Source organism: Sorex araneus, chromosome X (genome assembly GCF_027595985.1).
Source record: "Sorex araneus isolate mSorAra2 chromosome X, mSorAra2.pri, whole genome shotgun sequence".
Classification (NCBI taxonomy): Eukaryota; Metazoa; Chordata; class Mammalia; order Eulipotyphla; family Soricidae; genus Sorex; species Sorex araneus.
The window spans coordinates 180962793-180983441 of NC_073313.1; the positions used below are offsets into that span (position 1 = coordinate 180962793).

Here is a 20649-nt window from a genome sequence, read left to right on the forward strand (position 1 = left end):
GCACCTGGGGATTGAACCTGGGCCTCTCACATGCAAAGCCCTTTGGGCTCTCTACCAGCCCTGGGAGGAAGTCTTTTAACCAAACTCCATACCAATCAGCCTGGACCTGACTGCTGGGCGTGGGTGTGCAGGGAGGAGCAGACCTTCGAATGCAATGGCAGGACCCAGCCCCAAACTAGTAATCCACCTCTTGGGGAAGTGGTCCCAGCCCTGGTCCCGGAGGAGTATCCCTCAAGTCCTCTGCATCAAGCCGTAACAGGAAAGAGGAGCAGTGGACAAGGAGAGGGCAGATGGAGGCAAGCCTGCGGTGCTGATGACACATGGAAAATTCAAAACCCAGGGTACCAGAAACATCTGGGGCTAAACTGCTGGCAGAAATCTGGCTGGCCATGATTTTCTCTCTATCCATGCTCTTCTCAGCACCTCTGGGAGATCTGTTTCCTGGAATATTGAATTTCACATTGGGGGTTTAAAACACTCATTCCACAAGGGCCAGAGAGATAGTACAGCAGGTCTGGTGCTTGGCTTGTAACCAGTCTCAATCCCCAGCACCCCATAGGCCCCCTGAGCTTTACTAGGAGTGATCCCTGAGCACTGAGCTAAGAGTAAGCCCCCTAAAAGAAAAAAGTATAGCTTGAACATGGGTTGTGGTGCCTTCTCTGGGGACCAGGCTACAGGCCAAGGTCCTAAGACATAACCTCCAGGCCCTTTGCTACTCTTGACACTGGGTCACCTTGTCCATTTCTCTTGAGTTTTGTCACAGGTCAGCAATGTTATCTTACATTTCTTGGCACCACAGGAAGATAAAGAAGCCTGAGTGTGGAATCTGAGTGAGTGAGATAGAACTGTGTTTGACCTTGACTTTTTGTTCTTACAGGAAGCAAAGGGGACATGGGCCAGAAAGGAGACTTGGGGGCCATGGGACCTCCCGGAGCCCAGGGGAGTAAAGGTGACTTAGGAAGGCAGGGCTTGCCAGGTAAGAGGCTATGCAGTCAAGTTCACCAACCTGTTCATTGGTTTATTTTATTTCTGGGAGGCTAAGCTAAGGGGGATAATAACCCTGAAAAAACAAAATCCTCTTCTTCATTTTAGGTGCCCCTGGAATTAAGGGACTCAAAGGAGATCAAGGTAGAAACTGTGGGAATCTGGGCATGATGCCAGGTGAACTGTCCTTGGGGGAGGTCAAGGCCAATATGTGCCCACTGTCTTTTAGCTCATGTATTAGCCAAGACATCTGGGGGTTCTTACCACCTGGCCCCTTCTGAGAGGAGCAGAGTTTGTTTGCTTGGTTGAATTTTCCACTTGACGTATTGTCCCAACCTGTCACCCAGGGAGTTGATATGCACAGACCACAGTTCCCAGTAATCCACTAGTCCCACGCTGCTGCAGAGAACAGAAAAAGTCATTCATTGCAGAGTCTGCAACTTTCTTCCCCCATTCATGGGAAGAGAGTGAGTATGTGTGTGTGTGAGAGAGAGAGATGAGCGAGGAGAGAGAGGAGAGAGAGAAGAGATATGAGAGAATAGAGAGGGACAAGAGAGGAGAGAGTAGAGAGAGAAGAGAGAGAAGTTGGGAGAGAGAAGAGAGTGAGAAGAGAAGAGAGGAGAGAGAGGAGAGAAAAGAGAGGAGAGATAGAAGAAAGGAGAGAGAAGAGAGAAATAGAAGAGAGCAGGGAGAGAAGAGGGAGAAGAGAGGAGAGAAAGGAGAGAGAGGGAAGAGAAGAGAGAGAGAGAGAAAAGAGAGGGTTAAATCCACCCAGAGCATGACAAGGTTTTAGAAAACACAAATCTCTCTGTGCACATCGGGGGAAGCCCCCATCTTCTCTGCCACCACCCCAACCTTGTCATCATGAATTTCAGGGGAACCCGGACTCAGGGGTCCTCCAGGTTCTCAAGGAGCAGTGGGATCTCCAGGCCCCATGGGGGTCCCTGGCAGCACTGGCCCTAAGGGGCTGACAGGTAGGTGGCTCCTCCATCCCATGGGGGTGGGGAGTGAGGTCCCAAGGACCACAAAGCCCAGTCCTTATGCCTCTGTGATATCTCCTGTCTAGGACCTCCAGGGATTCCTGGGCGTCCGGGAGCAGCAGGCCTGAAAGGAAGCAAGGGAGATCCAGGTAATGGGGGCTTGGGAGGGTGGGCAGGGAGGCAGGGAATCGGGGGAGGGCAGGGAGGGCAGAGTCTCCTGGTTCTGGCCTGAGGCTCCCCTGTGAGGAAAAGCCACTTTCTCCCCTAGGCCCTTGGAGTCTAAGTTCTTCAGGCTTTTTTGCCCTGATTAGAGTCCCTGAAAAATCCTGATTGCTGTGACTGAATCCTCACTAGGGAGGAGGACCAGGGACCCTCATCCTCATGGTCCCCCCTCTGCATACAGAGGGCTGGGTCCCAAAGAATCAGGGATCTGAATGTGGACAAACAGTGTCGAGAAATAACCTCTTGGGATGCTGAAGCAATAGCCAGCAGGAAGGGCATTTGCCTTGCACCCCACCAACGTGGGCTCAAGCCCCGGCATCCCATTGGTCCCCTGAACACCACCAGGAGTAATTCCTGAGTGCAGAACCAGGAGTAACCCCTGAGCAGCACTGGTTGCAGCCTAAAACAGTAAAAAACAAAACAAAAAGAGAGATTACCTCCTGGGCGCCCGAGAGCGAGGACAGTAGATTAGGTGCTTGCCTTGCATGGGCTGACCTGGGTTCGATCCCCAGCAGTCCATACGGTTTCCCTGAGCAGTGCCAGGAGTGATCCCTGAGTGCAGAGCCAAGAGTAAGCCCTGAGCACTGCTGTGTGTGTCCATTCCCCCTCCCCAAACACAATGAAAGAAAAGAAATCCCTCTTGCACATTCTCCCAGGGGGCTCAGACTTGAGGGGTGACCCACAAGAGGCAAGTTTACAACCATTAAACCAGCTTAGTTCCGTTTCCAGCGGTCAGTCTGACGGTGTTCGAGAAGCCACGGTGCTGATAGCCCAGGTCACACAGCACCAACAGGACAGTGTTTGGGGATCACTGGGTAAGGCCAGACACGGAGCAGGGCTTGGGTGTGCAGAAAAGTTGAAGAATGTTGGTGTAGACCACCTGGATGTCTGACTCCCAGGACCGCACTACAGACCCACACCATGGCCCCCTCCACTTTTCATCAAAGAGCCAGCTCAGTGAACAATCAATTCCTTCCACAAGTGTGACTTAAGTAGTGATGCCTCGGGATCTTGGTGACACCAGTGTGATGGGGGCGCGAGGGGCAGATGAGTGCTGGGGGCAGTGTATGAGTTTGAACCGAGGGCTGGAGGATGAGGAGCACTTGACCACTCCAGGGATGGGGGCATCTGTAGGACACGGAGGAAAAAGGAGCACAGGAAGCTGGCGTCTGGGGTGGGAGTATGGGGGATGGTCAGAAGCTCTGGTCAGGGGGCTAAGGGGCCCCATGTGTCTGGTTTCGGACTCTGTCTTTGCTTTTGGGGTCCTTCCTGCAGGTCATGGGAAACCCTCACCTGCTTCTCTCCCATGAAGTCTGCTTTCTTTGTTTTCTCGAGGATTTGCGATCAGTGTAAGAAGGGTGGGTGGGGAATCTGCCAGCTGGTCCTTGTGGACCCCTCTACAGATATTGCTGCAGGGGGCGGTGGGGGGGAGGCTCCACCTGGTGTGGCTGTCAGGTGTCCTCATGACTGGCTGCTCCCTACACTTTCATCTGCCTTGTCCTGGATCTTGGAGTGTCTGACTTTCGGCCCAAGGGTGTCTTGCCCATGAGTCCCCTGCTTGGCTTTAAGGAAAAGAGAATTTTCTTCCCCCCATTATATAAAGGCCATCTTGCCTTTCATCATCCCCACACCTACCTCACCCTGCCACCCCCAGGCCACCTGTTGCCTGATTAAGTCTTCTTTAGTAAACAAGAAGATGGGGTCGGGGGGGCTGGAGCGATAGCACAGCGGGTAGGGCGTTTGCCTTGCATGCGGTCGACCCGGGTTCGATCCCCAGCATCCCATATGGTCCCCCAAGCACCGCCAGGAGTAATTCCTGAGTGCAAAGCCAGGAGTAACCCCTGAGCATCACTGGGTGTGACCCAAAAAGAAAAAAAAAGAAGATGGGGTGGGGGTGGTCGGGAGAGAGTCCAGTGGTGAGGGCACATGTTTAGCCCGCACCCTACCTAGGTTCCATTCTCAGCATATTTGGGGTTTCCTGAGCATTGCCAGGTACATCCCTGGAGGCTCCCAGCACCACAGGAATTGCCAGGGTATCCCAAGCACCTCAGAGCACAAACATCCTTGGGCCCTCACACTGAGCAGATGACCCCATTGGCTGAGAATCGTCACAGTCCCCAGGCTTCCTGAGCACTGCTTGGGAGGCAATTCCTCCAAAACAGAGGATCAGGTGTGTGTGGGGGGCTCAAACATGATTGTACCCACAGAGGGCATTGTGTCCACTTCCCAGCCTCCCAGCCTGCCAGTGCCCCAAGCTAAGGTTGGGAATCTTGTTCTGTGCTCTTCTTCCTGGAAGAGTTTGCATCAGAGCAGCTTCTGATAACCATGATAACCCACAGAAGAAGCTCTCTTTAAAAAGCCATTTTGGGAGCGGGAGGGGGGTGGTGTGCAGAGTGATAGCACAGTGGGCAGGGCACTAGCCTTGCATGCGACTGACCCAGGTTTGATCCCTGGCATCTCATATGGTCACCAGAGTACCGCCAGGAGCAATTCCTGAGTCCTGAGCCAGTAGTCATCTCTAATCATTGGCAGGTATGACTTCCCCTAGAAAAATATCCCCCAAATGAAGTAAACAAACAAAAAAAACACTGTTAAGGGCCAGTAAAGTGACTCAAGTAAATAGAATACATGCTAGTATGTGTGAGATCCTGGGTTTGACCCCTGGGAACAACTGGGTGTGCCAATGTTCCCACCTCTGTACTACTGGATATGGTCTTTACTTAAAAAAAGTTTAAAAATAAATTAAAAGAAAAAAATATAAGGCCAGAAATATAGTGAGTGGGGGCGGGGGTGGGAGGAGGAGGAGCAAAGTGATTGCCTTGCATGTAGGTGACCCCTGGTTTGATCCCTGATACCACCAGTGGTCCCCTGAGGCCCACTAGGAGTAACCCCAGAGCACAGAGCCAGGAGTAATCCCTAAACACTGCATTGTGTTTCCCTCACAACAACCACCGCCCACCACACACAGATTTCATTTAGTAGCTTTGCATTTTAACATGCTAGTTTCAGTGTGAATCAGACATGTCGTCTGTCTGAGTTATGCTATGTTCTCCACTACTAATTAGTTCCATCCTTGTTCCTTTGCTTCAGTGTTTCCACGCTCCTTTTCCTTTTCCCTCTGGCAGCCACTGAATTGGTTATATATCTAAGTAGTTACTCATCTTAGTGCTCCTTGACAAAAGTCAGGCAGCCAATAGGTTATGCAGCCACAGATGAAACCTCGCTTGGCTGACCCAAATTTTGGAAGCTTATCCATCATTCTGTCCTGGGGTCTTGCTCCCAGGGCAGCCTGGAAGTGCCCCTTTCCCCATCCGAGCCTCACATGTGCAACATCTTCTCCCTCCCTCCCAGTCCTAGAAGGATGAGAACAGCAGCTCCCAGAAGATTCTTCTACTCTTAGAAGCCCCAGTCCCTTTTGTAGCTGTTGGTCATTTATCTAAGCTCCAACCCCTAGGCTAGCATAGTGACCACCTGCCTATGGACTGAGATGCTGTAAACAGTTGTCGCTGTGCCCAGAGCTTATCCTCACTCCATCCCTGAATCCTTGTCTCTTGCTTGAGCATCCTTACGTGGGTCTCTGTCAATAAGACCTAGTGGTGAACACTACCCGGCCAATTCTAAAGCTTATTCATTCATTCCACCTGCCCAAGAATATAAGGTAAATTGCATTTTTTCCACCTCGCTTCCTTCTCTTCATTATTGTTGTTTCAATAATGGGGGTCCCACACACTCTTGATTGTATTGCCAGCATACTTGATTGTGGTGCTCACTTGTGTTCACATCTGTGCTCCCCTAGAGTGGCTCTCACAGCTGCAGTGCTCTCCCTTTTTTTTTATTTCTGGTGCTCACACTTGCCTGGCTGTAGTGGGCCAGAGAAGTGGTATACACTTGAGTCATTTGTGGGTGCCCCCGGATCTCAGACTCAGCCCCACACTTGAAAGGTGGGTGTTTTGTGCCACTGTGCTCTATTCCAGGAAACCAAATCACATTTTCACCCCAGGGGGACTGTGATCTTTTAAACTGGTAGAAAACGGCTTAGGTTGCCCACACAAATCTAAGTGCTTGCCCCAATTAAGTAGCTTGTGTTCCACAGAGACATCTCAGAAGGGAATTCCCAGAGGACCATAATCTGACTAATTGTATCAGGCCTATGATGGATAAGATTTCTGAAGTGACAAAAGGAAGGTTATGTGGGAGCCAAACCTCATCATGGAAGATAATTAATAGCTTAATGTCAGGATGTTGGTATTCCCCAGACTAGAAGCACTGTGGTCTTTGTCCTGTTTTGATTATATCAAGCCAGTTTGTCAAACTGCTGTTACTTCCTATTTTGTAAATAAAGGTATTAATCTCTCAAGAGAACATCTAATTGGGGTTAGAGAGATATTAGGGTGGGTAGAGCATTTGCCTAACATGTGGTTGACTTGAGTTGACTCTTTGGCACCGCATATGGTCCTCTGAGTACTGCCAGGAGTAACCCGTGAGCACTGAGCCAGGAATAAACTATGAACACTATTGGGTGTGGCACAGAAACCAAAAAGAAGAAAAGAGAATAAAAGAATATCTAGTACTTTGGATAAAAACTGAAAAGTACAATGCTTGACCTAGGTAAAAGCTAGATTCCATTATTGTGCGTTAATTATACAAAGTTAGAAGTCTGGAACTGAGTGATGGCCCAGGAGGCTGGAGGGGATGCTTTGTCCTCCATCTGGGATGTTCTCATCAAATAGTCCCTCTGAGCAATGCCAGGGATGATCCCTGAACACAGAGCCAGGAGTAGCTCCCAAGCATTGACCAACTCTGGCTTCAAAATAACAACCAAATAGAAAGATCAAAGAAAGTCAGAGGTCTTTCAGGGCCCTGCACTGTGCTAGAAATCTTCCTCCCATAAATTCCACTTATTTACCATGCACCCGAATTTCACTATCCCTGCCTTACAGGCAAGAAGGCAAAGGTTCTTGGAGGCAAATAAACTCTTTCCAGCTAGCCTCCCTCATAACGTTCACTGAATTTGAGAATTTACTGTGATTCTAAAGTTGAACTTTTCCAGAAAACATTGTATAGAATAACATAGAGTAAGGAACTTAAAAAAAAACTAGAATCACCCTCAGTCCCATTATACCCACCCACCCAACTATAAATAGTTAAATCAGGCTCAGTTGCCCAGTGTGCCTATGACCAGGAATCACTAATTAAGTTACAGCCTGTTCCAGAGTAATGTTTTCCCAAGTCAAGAGAGAATCAAAGATAGTGAAAGGAAACCCCTTCCATTCTTCTGTCACTGTCACTGTCATTCCGTTGCTCATCAATTTGCTTGAGTGGGCAACAGTAATGTCTCCATTATGAGACTTGTTGTCATTGTTTTTTGGCATATTGAATACACCACGGGTAGCTTGCCAGGCTCTGCCATGGGGGCAGGATACTCTCAGTAGCTTGCTGGGCTCTCCAAGAGGGGCGGAGGAATCGAACCTGGGTCGGCTGTGTGCAAGGCAAATGCCTTACCCGCTGTGCTATCGCTATCGCTATCGCTCCAGCCCTTCCATTCTTCTAGGAAGATAAACAGCACAATCCACTCAGTCGGGCATTACCACCCAGCAGATATTTTTTTCCTTTTTGGGTCATGCCCAGTGGTGCTCAGGGGTTACTCCTGGCTCTGCACTCAAGAATTACTCCTGGTGGTTCTTCAGAGACCATATGGGATGCTGGGGATTGAACCTAGGTTGGCCACGTGTGAGGCAAACACCCTACCTGCTGTACTATCACTCCAGCCGCAGCAGAAATTAAAAAAAAAAATTTTATTAGTGAATCACTGTGAGGTACAGTTACAAACTTATGAACTTTCATGTTTGCATTTCAGTCATACAGTGATTGTTTACCCATCCCTCCACCAGTGCCCATTCTCCTCCACCAATGTTCCCAGTATCCCTCCCACCACCCCCACCCCATCCCCCACCACCCAACCCTGTCTCTGTAGCAGGGCATTCCCTTTTGTTCTCACTCCTTTGGGTGTTGTAGTTTGCATTAGAGGTATTGAGTGGCCATCATGTTCGGTCTATGGTCTACTTTCAGCTCGCATCTTTCAACCTGAATGGGTCTTCCCGACATCCTCCACTTGATGTTCCCTTCTCTATCTCAGCTGCCTTTTACCCCAGCATGTGAGGCCAGTTTCCAAGATGTGGAGCAGAACTCCTAGTCCTTATCTCTACTACTCTTGGGTGTTAGTCTCCCATTCTGTAACTTTACATTCCACAGATGAGTGTGATCTTTCTATGTCTGTCTCTCTCTTTCTGATTCATTTTATTTAACCTGATACTTTCCATGTTGATCCACTTATATGAAAATTTTGTGACTTCATCTTTTCTAACAGCTGCATAGTATTCCATTGTGTAGATGTACCAAAGTTTCTTTAACCAGTCATCTGTTTTTAGGCACTCTGGTTTTTCCCAGGTTTTGGCTATTACAAACAGTGCTGCAATGAACATACAAATGCAGATGTCGTTTCTAGTATATCTTTTTGCTTCTCCAGGATATATTCCTGGGAGTGATATTGCTGGGTCAAATGGGAGCTCAATTTCTAATTTTTTGAGAATCATCCATGTTGTTTTCCAAAAGGGCTGAATCAGTTGGCATTCCCACCAGCAGTGAAGGAGAGTCCCTTTCTCCCCACATCTGCGCCAACACCAGTTGCTTGTGTTCTTTTGGATGTGGTCCAGTCTCTGTGGTGTGAGATGGTATCTCGTTGTTGTTTCAATCTGCATCTCCCTGATGATTAGTGATGTAGAGCATTTCATCATGTGTCTTTTAGCCATTCAGATTTCTTCTTTGAGAAAATTTCTGTTCATTTCCACCCCCCCATTTTCTGATGGGGTTGGATGTTTTCTTCTTGTAGAGTTCAACCAGTGTCTTGTAAATCCTTGATATCAACCCCTTATCAGATGGGTATTGGGTGAATACCCTTTCCCATTCTGTAGACTGTCTTTGTATTCTGGTCAGTGTATCTTTGAGGTGCAGAAGCATCTCAGTTTAAGGTAGTCCCATTTGTTTATCTCTGTTTCTACTTGCTTGACCGATTGTGTGTCACCTTTAAAGATATCTTTAGCTGCAATGTTGTGAAGGGTTTTGCCGACCTTGTCTTCAATGTACCTGATGGACTCTGGTCTGATGTTGAGGTCTTTAATCCATTTTGGTCTGACTTTTGTGCATGGTGTTAGGTAGATGTCTGAGCCCAGTTTTTTGCATGTAGCTGCCCAGCTTTGCCAGCACCATTTATTAAAGAGGGTTTCTTTGCTCCGCTTCACATTTCTTGCTCCCTTATCAAAGATTAGATGATCATATGTTTGAAGGTGTGTGTCGAGATATTCCACCCTATTCCATTGGTCTGCGGCTCTCCCAGCAGAAATTTTTCTAACAATTTCCTTTACTATCACAAAGCAAGGTGTTGACAAGCCCCCCAAATTTCATTCTTCCCAACCTATGGTCTTTGAAATAATTAGAAATTCACTTGATTGTGCAAAATAGAAAAGTTTCTGCAAAAGAAGAAACAGCAAAAGCAAAAAACTCTATAACACAACAGAGTTCATTTTAACTCTAAGTTTCTTAGCCATTTTGAAAAATAGTTTGTCTGAAAATGAGGATGATTGGCTTCAACCTGTAATCATGGTATTCCTTTTTGTCATTTTCACCTCCTGAAATGATTTTAGAAGTAACCCAAATTTAACTTCCCCAAAACCAATCTCATCAGAAATTCTGCATCTCGACATCCTCGATGTCTAAAATGTAATGAGAATGTGACTTTTCTAAGTTCTTCTACTTTCCTTTTGAGGCAAAACCAAAGTAAAAACAACTTAAAACCCATTTTCTCATATTTATTTCAAAGTTTTATCTTAAAAATAAGCAACAAAAAAAATAATCCATAGTAATAAGTCCCAGAACATACGTGTAATATTTCGTTAATTCCATTTCCCATATATGAGTTCTGAGTTAAGCCCCCAAATTTATTAAATTCTACCAAATTATATTACTAAATTGCCACTTATAAAATGTCTCCTCATTTTCCTTCAAGATAAAATGTTTTTTTGAGACACTTCAGAAGTCTGCTCTGAGGTATCTCCTGAATTTTGAACTTCACAAAATTTGCCACACAGCTTAGTTTGCCTAAATTGTTATGATTTATTCTAAATTTCCCAGGTCACACTTAGCCTTAAGATAAAATGCCATTTAAGACTGTTTCTTGGAAATTTCTACATTAAATCAGAGTCGGGGGCCCTTTGCCTCAACTTGTCATTGACCCTGTCTCACTAGTTGACAGTATGTAGATACTGAGGTCACCAGACTCAACCTCTTCCTCTGTAAAATGGGAATCTATTAACCCAGGATTCTCCCAATTTGCAATCGGTTTAAAATAGGGTTTTTTTTTGGTATCAGAGACACTATAGGTTTTCAGCTGAACATTAAATAAGAGAAAAGTATGTTCTCTCTATCAAAGCTCCTTTCTTTCTTTGTTTTAATTCACATTTTTTATTTGTTTGGAGGTCACCTCCAGCAATGCTTAGGGTTATTGCTAGCTCTGTACTCACTCCTGGCAGGCTCAGGGGACTATATGGGATGGTGGAGATCAAACTCAGGTCAGCCTCATGCAAGACAATGCCCTATCAGGTATACTCTTTCCAGTCCTTCATTCACATTTATTCTTTTTAATGAAGACACTGTGATTTACAAAACTATTCCAGTTGAATTTTTACGTATACAACCCTATCAGTGTGGGATTGGTAACCTCCCTCCCACCCTCCAACCCATCTCCTTGGAAGGCATATTTTTAAGCATAGTTATTGATTGTAGATCTCATCTCCTGTTTACAGTATTATGTCCTCTGTGGTTTATATGTGTATACACACACACACACACACACACACACATACCACACCCCTATAGTACTGATGTGATCGAGACTCATTGCTCCCTCCCCCATTACTTCCCTTTCTTTTCTTTTTACTTCCTCTCTCAATTTCTTTCCTTCCTGGTCTTCTCTTTTCTATATTCTAGAGTCAAGGATGATCTATGTATCCTCCTTTAATACCTACATTCTCTTGTTCAGTTATTCTACATGCCATAGATAAGTGGGATCACCCTGTGTTTGTCTTCCTTCTTCTGACTTACTTCACTTAACATGGTATACTCCAGTTCCACCCAAGTTGCAACAAATTGCATGATCCCATCCCTCCTGCAGCTGCAGTGGATTCCACTGTGTATACATACCACATCTTCATAACTCACTCATCTGTTGTTGGACACCTACGTTGATTGCATAGTCTAGCTATTGTGCTCAGCACTGCAGCAAACAATGGTGTGCATATGTCCTTTTGAAAGATGCTAAATCCCTTTCTTGAGAGAAGATCATTTCTCTGAATAAGCACCTTGTAAGTAAATACACCATGCCCTCTCGGATTGATAAGTGATGTCCATGTAAACACAGTTTGCTTTCCAGTGCTTTTTTAAATGTAGGCTTATGAAGTCTCCTCTTCAGCTATTCCTGCCTCCCCTGCTCCAGTGATCTATGGAGAAGTAATTACTTGTTCCTCCTCAGCTGATCAGAACACAGCTCCTCAAGTGAGCTTCTTCCTAGAGCCCAGTGAGGCTTGGAGACAAATCACACAACACTGTTTCAATTTCCTTTCTCTGAAGAGAGGTGTTTTAATGATGAAACCTATAGCCAATCTATATAAACACACCATAGGGCTTTGTTTGTTTGTTTAATTGAATCACTGTGAGATACACAGTGACAAAGCTGTTCATGATCGGGGTTTCAATCATATGATATTCCAACACCCATCCTTCCATCAGTGTACATTTCTCATCACCATTGTCCCCAGTTTCTCTTCGGCCACGCCCCACCTCCACCCCATCTTGCCGCTATGGCAGGCACTTTTCTTCTCTCTCTCTCTCTCTTTCTCTCTCTCTCTCTCTCTCCTTTTGGGCATTATGGTCTGCAATACAGATACTGAGAGGTTATCATGTTTGTTCCTTTACATATTTTTAGCACGCAGTTCTTATCCAGAGTGATCATTTCCAACTATCATTGCCACATTGGTTCCTTCTCTCTCCCAACTGCCTCCTCCCCCTGCACCTGAGGCAGGCTTTCAAAGGGTGTTTTATGAAGACCTTGTGGGTCCTAGGAGAGTACTGATGTGAGATATGGGAAGGCCTAGGAGTTCCTCTGAGACAGGAAGCAGCTGAAAGGTGGACTCTGAGCGCTCCCCGGAGAGTGCAGAAGATGAGTTTAGGACAGGGTGATTTTGTGGTCCAACAAAATGTGGTCTGTGGTCCAACAGCAGCAGAGTCGCTGGCACCTTGTTATAAATACAGAGTCTCAGAGACGTGTCCCAAATCCACCAGAACTAGAGAGTGCTTTCCAGCAAGTCCTGTGCGGTTATTGTGATGCAAGTTCAAGTTTGACAGCTCAGGGAAGGAATGGAGGATGGTCTGCTGAGAGGGGCTGTGGGGCCCTTCAAATAGTCCAAGTGTAAGTCCAGAAAGGAGTGAGTTGGCATGCTGGGGGGCAGAGTAGATTGAGGGGCTCCGACCGAGTGGGCGGTTACAGCGGGATGGCAGCCCCACTGCATCACCCAGGGAGACCTTGGATAAAGCATTTAGTATCTCTCAAAGAAGCTGCTCTGAGTTCATGGCACTATCAAATAAGATCATAATTGCAATAAATATTTTTTAATTTTCTCCACTTAAAACTCTTGAGCCACAATGAAATAAACCAACAAATTCTATGGAACATCAGCTGTAGGTGAGGACCCCCAAACTACTGGTGGCCCCTTACCAGCCTTCATCCATCACAACCTTTTGTAAAGAAAAAAGAATTCCTTCCAATAAAGCTTGCGATGGTTTTCCAGTAAAACACAAAAGCAAAGAAGGGGCTTGCATTCAGACTGTAGGGCTGATCCTGGGCCAGGAAGTGAGTTGGGGTCTCTCTACCTTGGGCATCTTAGCCAACGCATTTCTCTTCGCCCCAACACCCGTGTCCCCATTTATCTGCAGCCTGTCTCTTTTTACAATTCGCTAAAGAGGCTATAAACGATTGCAGAGAACCAATGTATCTTTCCGTCTGCATTAATCAGACAAAAGGGAGAGGTTGCCTAAGATTAAAAGTGTCTAATATCTAAGTTTTATTATCTTCTCCCCCTTTTTCTGTATTCTGGTCTTAGGATTTCAAGGACAGAAAGGAACAAAAGGAGAAGCCGGAGTTCCAGGTAAAGGACCGGCTCCAGTTTAATCTCTCACAAGGTTGCCTTGGAAAAGCCAAAGCCGTGGAGGGTGGATTTGGTGGAATTTGAAGGAACAGTTATGACTGTCCCCAATGGGTGACCCCTGGGCCCAGCCCCCTGGAGGCAAAAAACATCAGGGCTCTGACACTTAAACCTCAGGTTCTTATCCTGGACCAAAACGTGGTGTCCTAGGGGGTGGAAGGAGACGGTGGGAGCTGAGGGTGGCGAAGGGTGAAAAACGTCACAAGAGCTGTGGTCAGTTGGTGACCTTGGGCTGGCAATGGCTGGGGCTGGCCCCTCGGCTGGCTGCACAGGCACTCTTTGTCTGCTTGTCTGTTCTGGTCCACTTTTATTTTTAAAAATGTTTTCTATCGAATCATCATAAATTACAAAGTTATTCATGAGTGGGTTTCACACATACAATGTTCCAACATCTATCCCTTCACCAGCCTCCACCTCCCTCCATCTGCATACTTAGTTTCCCTCCCTCCTTTCAGCCTCCCTCTATGGCAGGCACTTTTTAAAGAAAAAAATTCATTTATTTTGATGTCCTTTCAGGCACTGTAGTTTACAACACTGTTCCTGATAGGTTATCATGCATATCACTTTATGCCCTTTCAGCACCCAGTCCTGGTCCAGAGTGGCCACTTCTCTCTCTCACTATCATAGTGGTCCCTTCCCTGACCTACCCCCTGCCCAGTGACAAGATACCAAATAAGGATCAGTTCTTCTGATTTTTGTTTCTATGGCTTAGACATTTCTTGAAATAGTTTTTCTGGTCCAGAGAGAAAGTACAGTGGGTGAGAAGCTTGCCTTTCACACAATCAGCCCAGGTTCCATCCCCAGTTCCCCATATGGTACTCTGAGCCCCACTAGGAATTATTCATAAACTCTGAGGTGGGAGAAAGTTGTGGGCCTCTGGCTGTGGCCTAAAATTCCAGAAGGAAGGAAAGAAGGAAAGAAAGAAAGAAAGAAAGAAAGAAAGAAAGAAAGAAAGAAAGAAAGAAAGAAAGAAAGAAAGAAAGAAAGAAAGAAAGAAAGAAAGAAAGAAAGAAAGAAAGAAAATGAAAGGAAGGAGGGAGGGAAGGAGGGAAGGAAGGAAAGAAAGAAGAAGGAAGGAAGGAAGGAAGGAAGGAAGGAAGGAAGGAAGGAAGGAAGGAAGGAAGGAAGGAAGGAAGGAAGGAAGGAAGGAAGGAAGGGAGTCAAGAGAGGGAAGGAAGAGAGGGAAGAGAGGGAAGGAGGGAAGAAAGGAAGGAGCTTTGTGAACTGGATAGTCTCTTTCTATTGTAAGTTACAGAAAGAAAAGACGAAGCCCAGAAATAGTCTAGCAATTTCTCCCAGATTAACTGGAACATCAACATAGTCTGATGGCAGCCGGCAGCCTCAGGCATCCTGTCAGTCACATTCACCCTACTCTTACCCAGCTTTGACACAGGACTCAGGAGTCCAGACTGGACCCCCACCCCATAATCTCATGCCCCCCCATGCCCCCCACCCTACCTGGACCAAGACCCACGCTGAACCTTCAGAGATGCACGCACAGGGGCAAATTGGGATTTGAGGAATAACTCACTCCTGGAAAGCCAAGACTGTCAGTTTGGGGGAGCTAGCGGAAACCCCGAGGGCAGTGGTCTCTCTCCTCTCCAGGCTCCTCCGGCGCAAAGGGAGAGAAGGGAACCCCTGGGCCCGCAGGTCCCAAGGGTGCTTCTGGACCAGCAGGCCAAAAGGGAGAGCAAGGGATGAAAGGTAAGACCTGTGTGTCTGGTCTGTGCGTTCCCCACATAGACCCTCTTGTAAGGGAGAGAAGAGAGTTATGGATTCCGCTGACAAGTTCTGTGCTGGCGCTGCCCTGGGCACTGAGTATGGAGTAGTGGAGGCCCAGTCAGGGGCGCCACACCCTGGCTTCCCCACACAGCCTCCATGGCTGCCCAGAGCATTCCGTCCCACCCCAGGTCTCTTGCCTCTTAAATGTGCCTCCCTCATCTGGCCTGACTCCTCCCTGCTGTGGTTTAGCCCTTTTCTTGCTGCCCATGGGACAGCCGGTGCCCATGAGTTCCAGCCACTGGCAAAGTCAGAGAAGGACCTGACCCCTCCCTGACCCCTGACCAGGTTCCACAGAGGGGAATGCTGGGGTAGGCTTGGGGGTGGAATCCTACCTTTTCTATTTTTTAATTCTGTGATTCCCCCCCTTCCCAATAGGAGAACCTGGAGAAAAAGGTCAACGAGGTAATTGCTATTTCTATTCTCTTTAATCCGTGTCCTTCAATACTGTTCTTGAAAATTGTGAATGTAGTTGAGGGCGGTCCTTAGAACCTTGAAGAAATTCCTCACTTTGTTTAAAAATAACAACTCATTCTTCAACTAAGTCTATCCATTGCATGTGGGCATTACCCAGGTTTTCCCTTATCATTCCCCCTTTTCTTCCTCCCTTCTTCCCTCCCTCCCTCCTTCCCTTTCTCTTTCCGCCCTCCCGCCCTCCTTCCCTTTCTCTTTCCCCCCTCCCGCCCTCCTTCCCTTTCTCTTTCCCCCCTCCCGCCCTCCTTCCCTTTCTCTTTTCCTCCCTCCCTTCCTTCCTCCCTCCCTTCCTTCCTTCCTTCCTCCCTCCCCCTCCCTTCCTCTCTCCCTCCCTCCATCCCTTTCTTCCTTCCCCTCCCTCCCTCCCTCCCTCCCTCCCTCCCTCCCTCCCTTCCTTCCTTCCTTCCTTCCTTCCTTCCTTCCTTCCTTCCTTCCTTCCTTCCTTCCTTCCTTCCTTCCTTCCTCTCCCTCCCTCCCTCCCTCCCTCCCTCCCTCCCTTCCTTCCTTCCTTCCTTCCTTCCTTCCTCTCCCTCCCTCCCTCCCTCCCTCCCTCCCTTCCTTCCTTCCTTCCTTCCTTCCTTCCTTCCTTCCTTCCTTCCTTCCTCCCTTCCTCCCTCCCTTCCTCCCCTCCTTCCTTCCTTCCTTCCTTCCTTCCTTCCTTCCTTCCTTCCTTCCTTCCCTCCCTCCTTCCTTCCTTCTTCCCCTTCCTTCCTTCCTTCCTTCCTTCCTTCCTTCCTTCCTTCCTTCCCTCCCTCCTTCCTTCCTTCTTCCCCTCCATCCCTTCCTTCCTTCCTTCCTTCCTTCCTTCCTTCCTTCTTCCCCTCCCTCCCTCCCTTCCTCCCTTCCTTCATTCCTTCCCCTCCCTCCCTCCCTTCCTTTCTTCCTTCCTTCCTTCCTTCCTTCCTTCCTTCCTTCCTTCCTTCCTTCCTTCCTTCCTTCCTTCCTTCCTTCCTTCCTTCCCCTCCCTCCTTCCCTCGGTCCCTCCTTCCCTCCCTTCTTTCCTTCCTTCCTTCCTTCCTTCCTTCCTTCCTTCCTTCCTTCCTCCCTCCCTCCCTCCCTCCCTCCCTCCCTCCCTCCTTCCTTCCTTCCTTCCTTCCTTCCTTCCTTCCTTCCTTCCTTCCTCTCCCTCCCTCCCTCCCTCCCTCCTTTCCTTCCTTCCTTCCTTCTCCACCAACTATCCTTCCATTCTTTTTTTTTCCTTTCCTCCACAACACAAGGCAAGACAGTCAACTAATTTACAATGTCAGCCACACAGGCATCTACTTTGACGTCATCATGACCATGGGCCAGGTGCTAAAGTTGGACCCAGCACTGTTGATTTTTGGTCACACAGGTGTCTTTTCTAAACAACAGAACTTCCCTCAGTTACAAGGCAGAGCCTGCCTTCTGCATACAAGCCTTCAGTTCTGTCCTCAACTCAATCGTGTGTGTTTCTCACCAGCCACTTCATCATTTGTCAGAATTGTTGGCACGAACACCCGGGGCAGAGCTGAGGTCTTTTATAATAACGTTTGGGGGACCATTTGTGACGATGACTGGGACAACGATGATGCCACTGTCTTCTGCCGCATGCTGGGTTACACCTCAGGAAGGGCCATTGTCAATTTCGGAGGTGGTGAGTCTTCTTCCTGGAGTGAGTTAAGTGGGATTTCTTTCCCTCATGAACTGTTGGTGCTTATTGCTTGCAAGTGACTTTGCCGAGTAAGTCCAGGATGGGTTTCTGCCAATGAAAAATTCTGCAGCTCATGGCCTGATTGATATGCCTCCAGCTTAGCAGTCCCAGGAGATAGGCACTTTCTCCCCTCAACTGCTACAGCAAAATCTTGGCTGTGGATCAGCTGATGGGGCCTTGGCTCAGTGTCTGTCTGGCCCTGGAGCCTGTGCGTGTTTGTGAGATGCAGCTCTAGAAGGGCAGGACTGGTCCCAGAAGAACAGAAAAGATGCAGGACGGGCCAGTGGGGGTTCAGTCCCACTTCAGGAGACTGGAAGTCTGGGCTGCCCAACCCATGATCCTCTATAAAGAGAAAGTCTAGAAGGAATAAAAAAAAATCAGATCACGGATTTCCTCACGGATTTCCTCAAATCTGCGGGGAAAGCTCTCCAGAGTAGCTAGAGATTGGGTCTATGTCTGTCAGCCAAAGACCTGAACTTTCAACAAAGAGATTAAACTCATGGGATGATACCATTTATTTGGCCATAAGGACTACCCTGATGGGAAGATGAAATGGCTTCTGTTGCTTATTTTCTCCCCAATGCTCCCAGACTTTATTCCACCCCTATTTCTAATTAATTAATATTATTGCAGTGTGGACCACACCTGCAGTGCTCATGGGCCCCATGCTTAGGAGTGGCCCCAGTTTATGTTCAGGGATCCTGGGTGATGCTGAGGATTCAAACCAGTGTCAATGGGATGCATGGAAAAAGCCTTAGTCCCTGTACATCTGAGTGCTCCAACCCTCCTGCTCTGCTTTTTAAATCAGTCCTGTTGGAAAACTCTTGTAGTATTCCAGGAAATAGGCAGCAGTGACTTAGACTAGGGAGAAAGGAAAATCTAAGATCCGCTGGGTAGTGAATTTGGAATGAAGGGCTGAGGGAAAGGTAACACACCGAATAAGTTTACTTGCTATATGAGCAATTGGACAGATTGTAAAATTTCTTTAAAATACACGCTGTTCTGGGGCTGAGTGATAGCACAGCGGGTAGGGCGTTTGCCTTGCACGTGGCCAACCCAGGTTCGAATCCCAGCATCCCATATGGTCCCCTGAGCACTGCCAAGGGTAATTCCTGAGTGCAGAGCCAGGAGTAACCCCTGTGCATCTCTGGGTGTGACCCAAAAAGCAAAAAAAAAAAAAAATACACACTGTTCTGGTATAGGTTGGGTCTACATGGATCATCATCCTGCTGTGAAACTGTTGGTTGTTGAGGGAGTCATCCAGGTATTTTGCTCTGAGCTCTTCCTCTGCAGTGAGGTTTATTAGAAGGAGCGTATATTTGAGGAGGGCGTCAGTCCTCAGAGCTGGGCTAGAGCTCGGCTAAACTGGCTTCTGAGGAAGACAGATAAGGCTGTCATGAATTAGCAGGGTAGAGATGAGTGCTGGGAGTCCCCGGGGAGAGTTCAAATTGTGCGTGGATTAAGTATTAAATACTTGGAGGAGACTTTTGTCAAAGGGTAGAAAGCAGAATGGAAACAAAATCATTATAAAGAATAGCCCAGCTGTCAGCGCTGGGGCTGATTAGAAGCCAGAGCAGCTGGCATCTACCCCACGTGGCAGTTCTGGGGAACAGACTGAGCGTGGCTTTGCCCCCATCCCACTCTCTTCCCCCCGCCCCGTTGCCTTCTCTCTCTAGGCAGTGGACAGATCTGGCTGGATAATGTCGCCTGCAGAGGGTCCGAGGCCAGCTTGTGGGACTGCAGGAAGAATAACTGGGGCTCTCACAACTGCCAGCACAGCGAGGACGCCGGTGTGAGCTGCAGCTGACCCTCGGCAGCCTTCCAGGATCTGTGAAAGTGGACACTCAGCTTGCCCTGGGGAAGCCAGTGCTGAGTGAGGTGCCGGGCCTTGGGGCGGGGGTCACTAATAAAGCTCTACGCATGGCACAGCCACACCCTTGGCTGGGGCTGAACCCTTGAGTTTGCTCCTCCCAGCTCTTACTGCTGTGTCCTGCCCTCCCCAAACCCTTACAGGGGGCAACACAGTACCAAGTCCTCCCAGACCCAGGCACACAGCGACAGCAGTGGCTCAACTTAGAAGCGGGTGGGGGGATGATGGGGGGTGGTCCCAGGAGTCCAGATCCATTGCCCATGGTTGGGCCCACTCAGAGTGGGAGCCAAGTGATGCCCTTAGCTTCAGGGCCTCGCTCCGGGGAAGTCTCCCAGCGGACTCGCCAACCGGCCAGTGACGAGGTTGGCCTGCAGCCAGTGCCAGGTTGCATGGTGAGTAGGAACTGGGTTCTACCCCCAGTTTCTCAACTAGGACAGAATGACTTTCTCCAAACCTAGTCCTCCATAGTTTCCGTTTTATAAGATTAACTTTATAAAAGAAATGGCGAGGATTCATTTTCCCGGGTGTCTATAAAGATTCAAATCAGTCAGCTGCTTCATCATCCCCGTGAACGGGATATGAGCGAGCACCCAGCACAGGTCCCCCAGATGTTATCCTCCATCACAAAGTCCCTCTAGGACAAGCAAATGCACCAGTGAAACATCCTTGCTCATCTTTCGCTCATGTATCCCGTCCTGATACCGCCCCTCCTCCACAAAGGCCAGGATCTCTCTCTTTCTCTCTCTCTGCCTCTCTCTTCTCTCTGTCTCCCTCCCTTCCTCCTCCCCTAGCCCCCTTTGGCTTGACTAGCTCACTCGACGCTTTCCTGAGCACCTGTGTTTTTCCCGCGTCCACTCATTTCCTCACGCTTCCCCTGTGCGCCCCCTTGTGGCCGCAGCGGACTGACCCACCCAGAACACCAGAATCCAGCGTGACGCCTGCGAAAATATTCCCATCTTTTAAGTGAGTGCTTTGAGCCGCTGAAGACTGAATCGCCACCATCACATTCAGCACCTTTGTAAGCTGACTTTTCATCAGAGACAATTCTCATCGGAAACCAGGCCTGTTGCTTTTCCCTCTCTCCCTTGGAATTCCAACCTAGTCCTGCAAACTAGCTGCGGCTAGCGGGCTGGAGGAAAGGGTGAGGATGTGGTTGGAGATGCAGCTCCCAGGGCTGCCTCCATGGTCTGATCTGTGGCCACCCTCGCATTAGTGAGCCCCCGCAGAGTGATGTGGCCTTCCTGACCCGCCTATAAACTCAGGAGCAGTCACAGCTGGTTTGGGCTAGAACCAGAAGGTGCAGGGGTGGTTTGTTACACAGCGATAACCTGCTGGTGAAACTCACTTCCCAGGGAA

At 48.2% G+C, this 20649-nt stretch overlaps 1 protein-coding gene across 2 annotated transcripts in view; it reads left to right on the forward strand.

Moving 5' to 3' along the window:
* Nucleotides 1-19359, forward strand: part of MARCO (macrophage receptor with collagenous structure) — a 137416-nt gene extending 118057 nt beyond the window's left edge. For both annotated transcript variants that reach the window (XM_055122363.1, XM_055122364.1), the window contains 9 exons: nucleotides 878-976; nucleotides 1093-1128; nucleotides 1860-1958; nucleotides 2051-2113; nucleotides 13397-13441; nucleotides 15104-15202; nucleotides 15656-15682; nucleotides 17193-17366; nucleotides 19100-19359. In XM_055122363.1, coding sequence (XP_054978338.1) covers nucleotides 878-976; nucleotides 1093-1128; nucleotides 1860-1958; nucleotides 2051-2113; nucleotides 13397-13441; nucleotides 15104-15202; nucleotides 15656-15682; nucleotides 17193-17366; nucleotides 19100-19230 — 773 coding nt within the window. In that variant the 3' untranslated portion in view covers nucleotides 19231-19359. The remainder of the gene's footprint in view (nucleotides 1-877; nucleotides 977-1092; nucleotides 1129-1859; nucleotides 1959-2050; nucleotides 2114-13396; nucleotides 13442-15103; nucleotides 15203-15655; nucleotides 15683-17192; nucleotides 17367-19099) is intronic.
* The last annotated feature ends 1290 nt before the right edge of the window (nucleotides 19360-20649 follow it).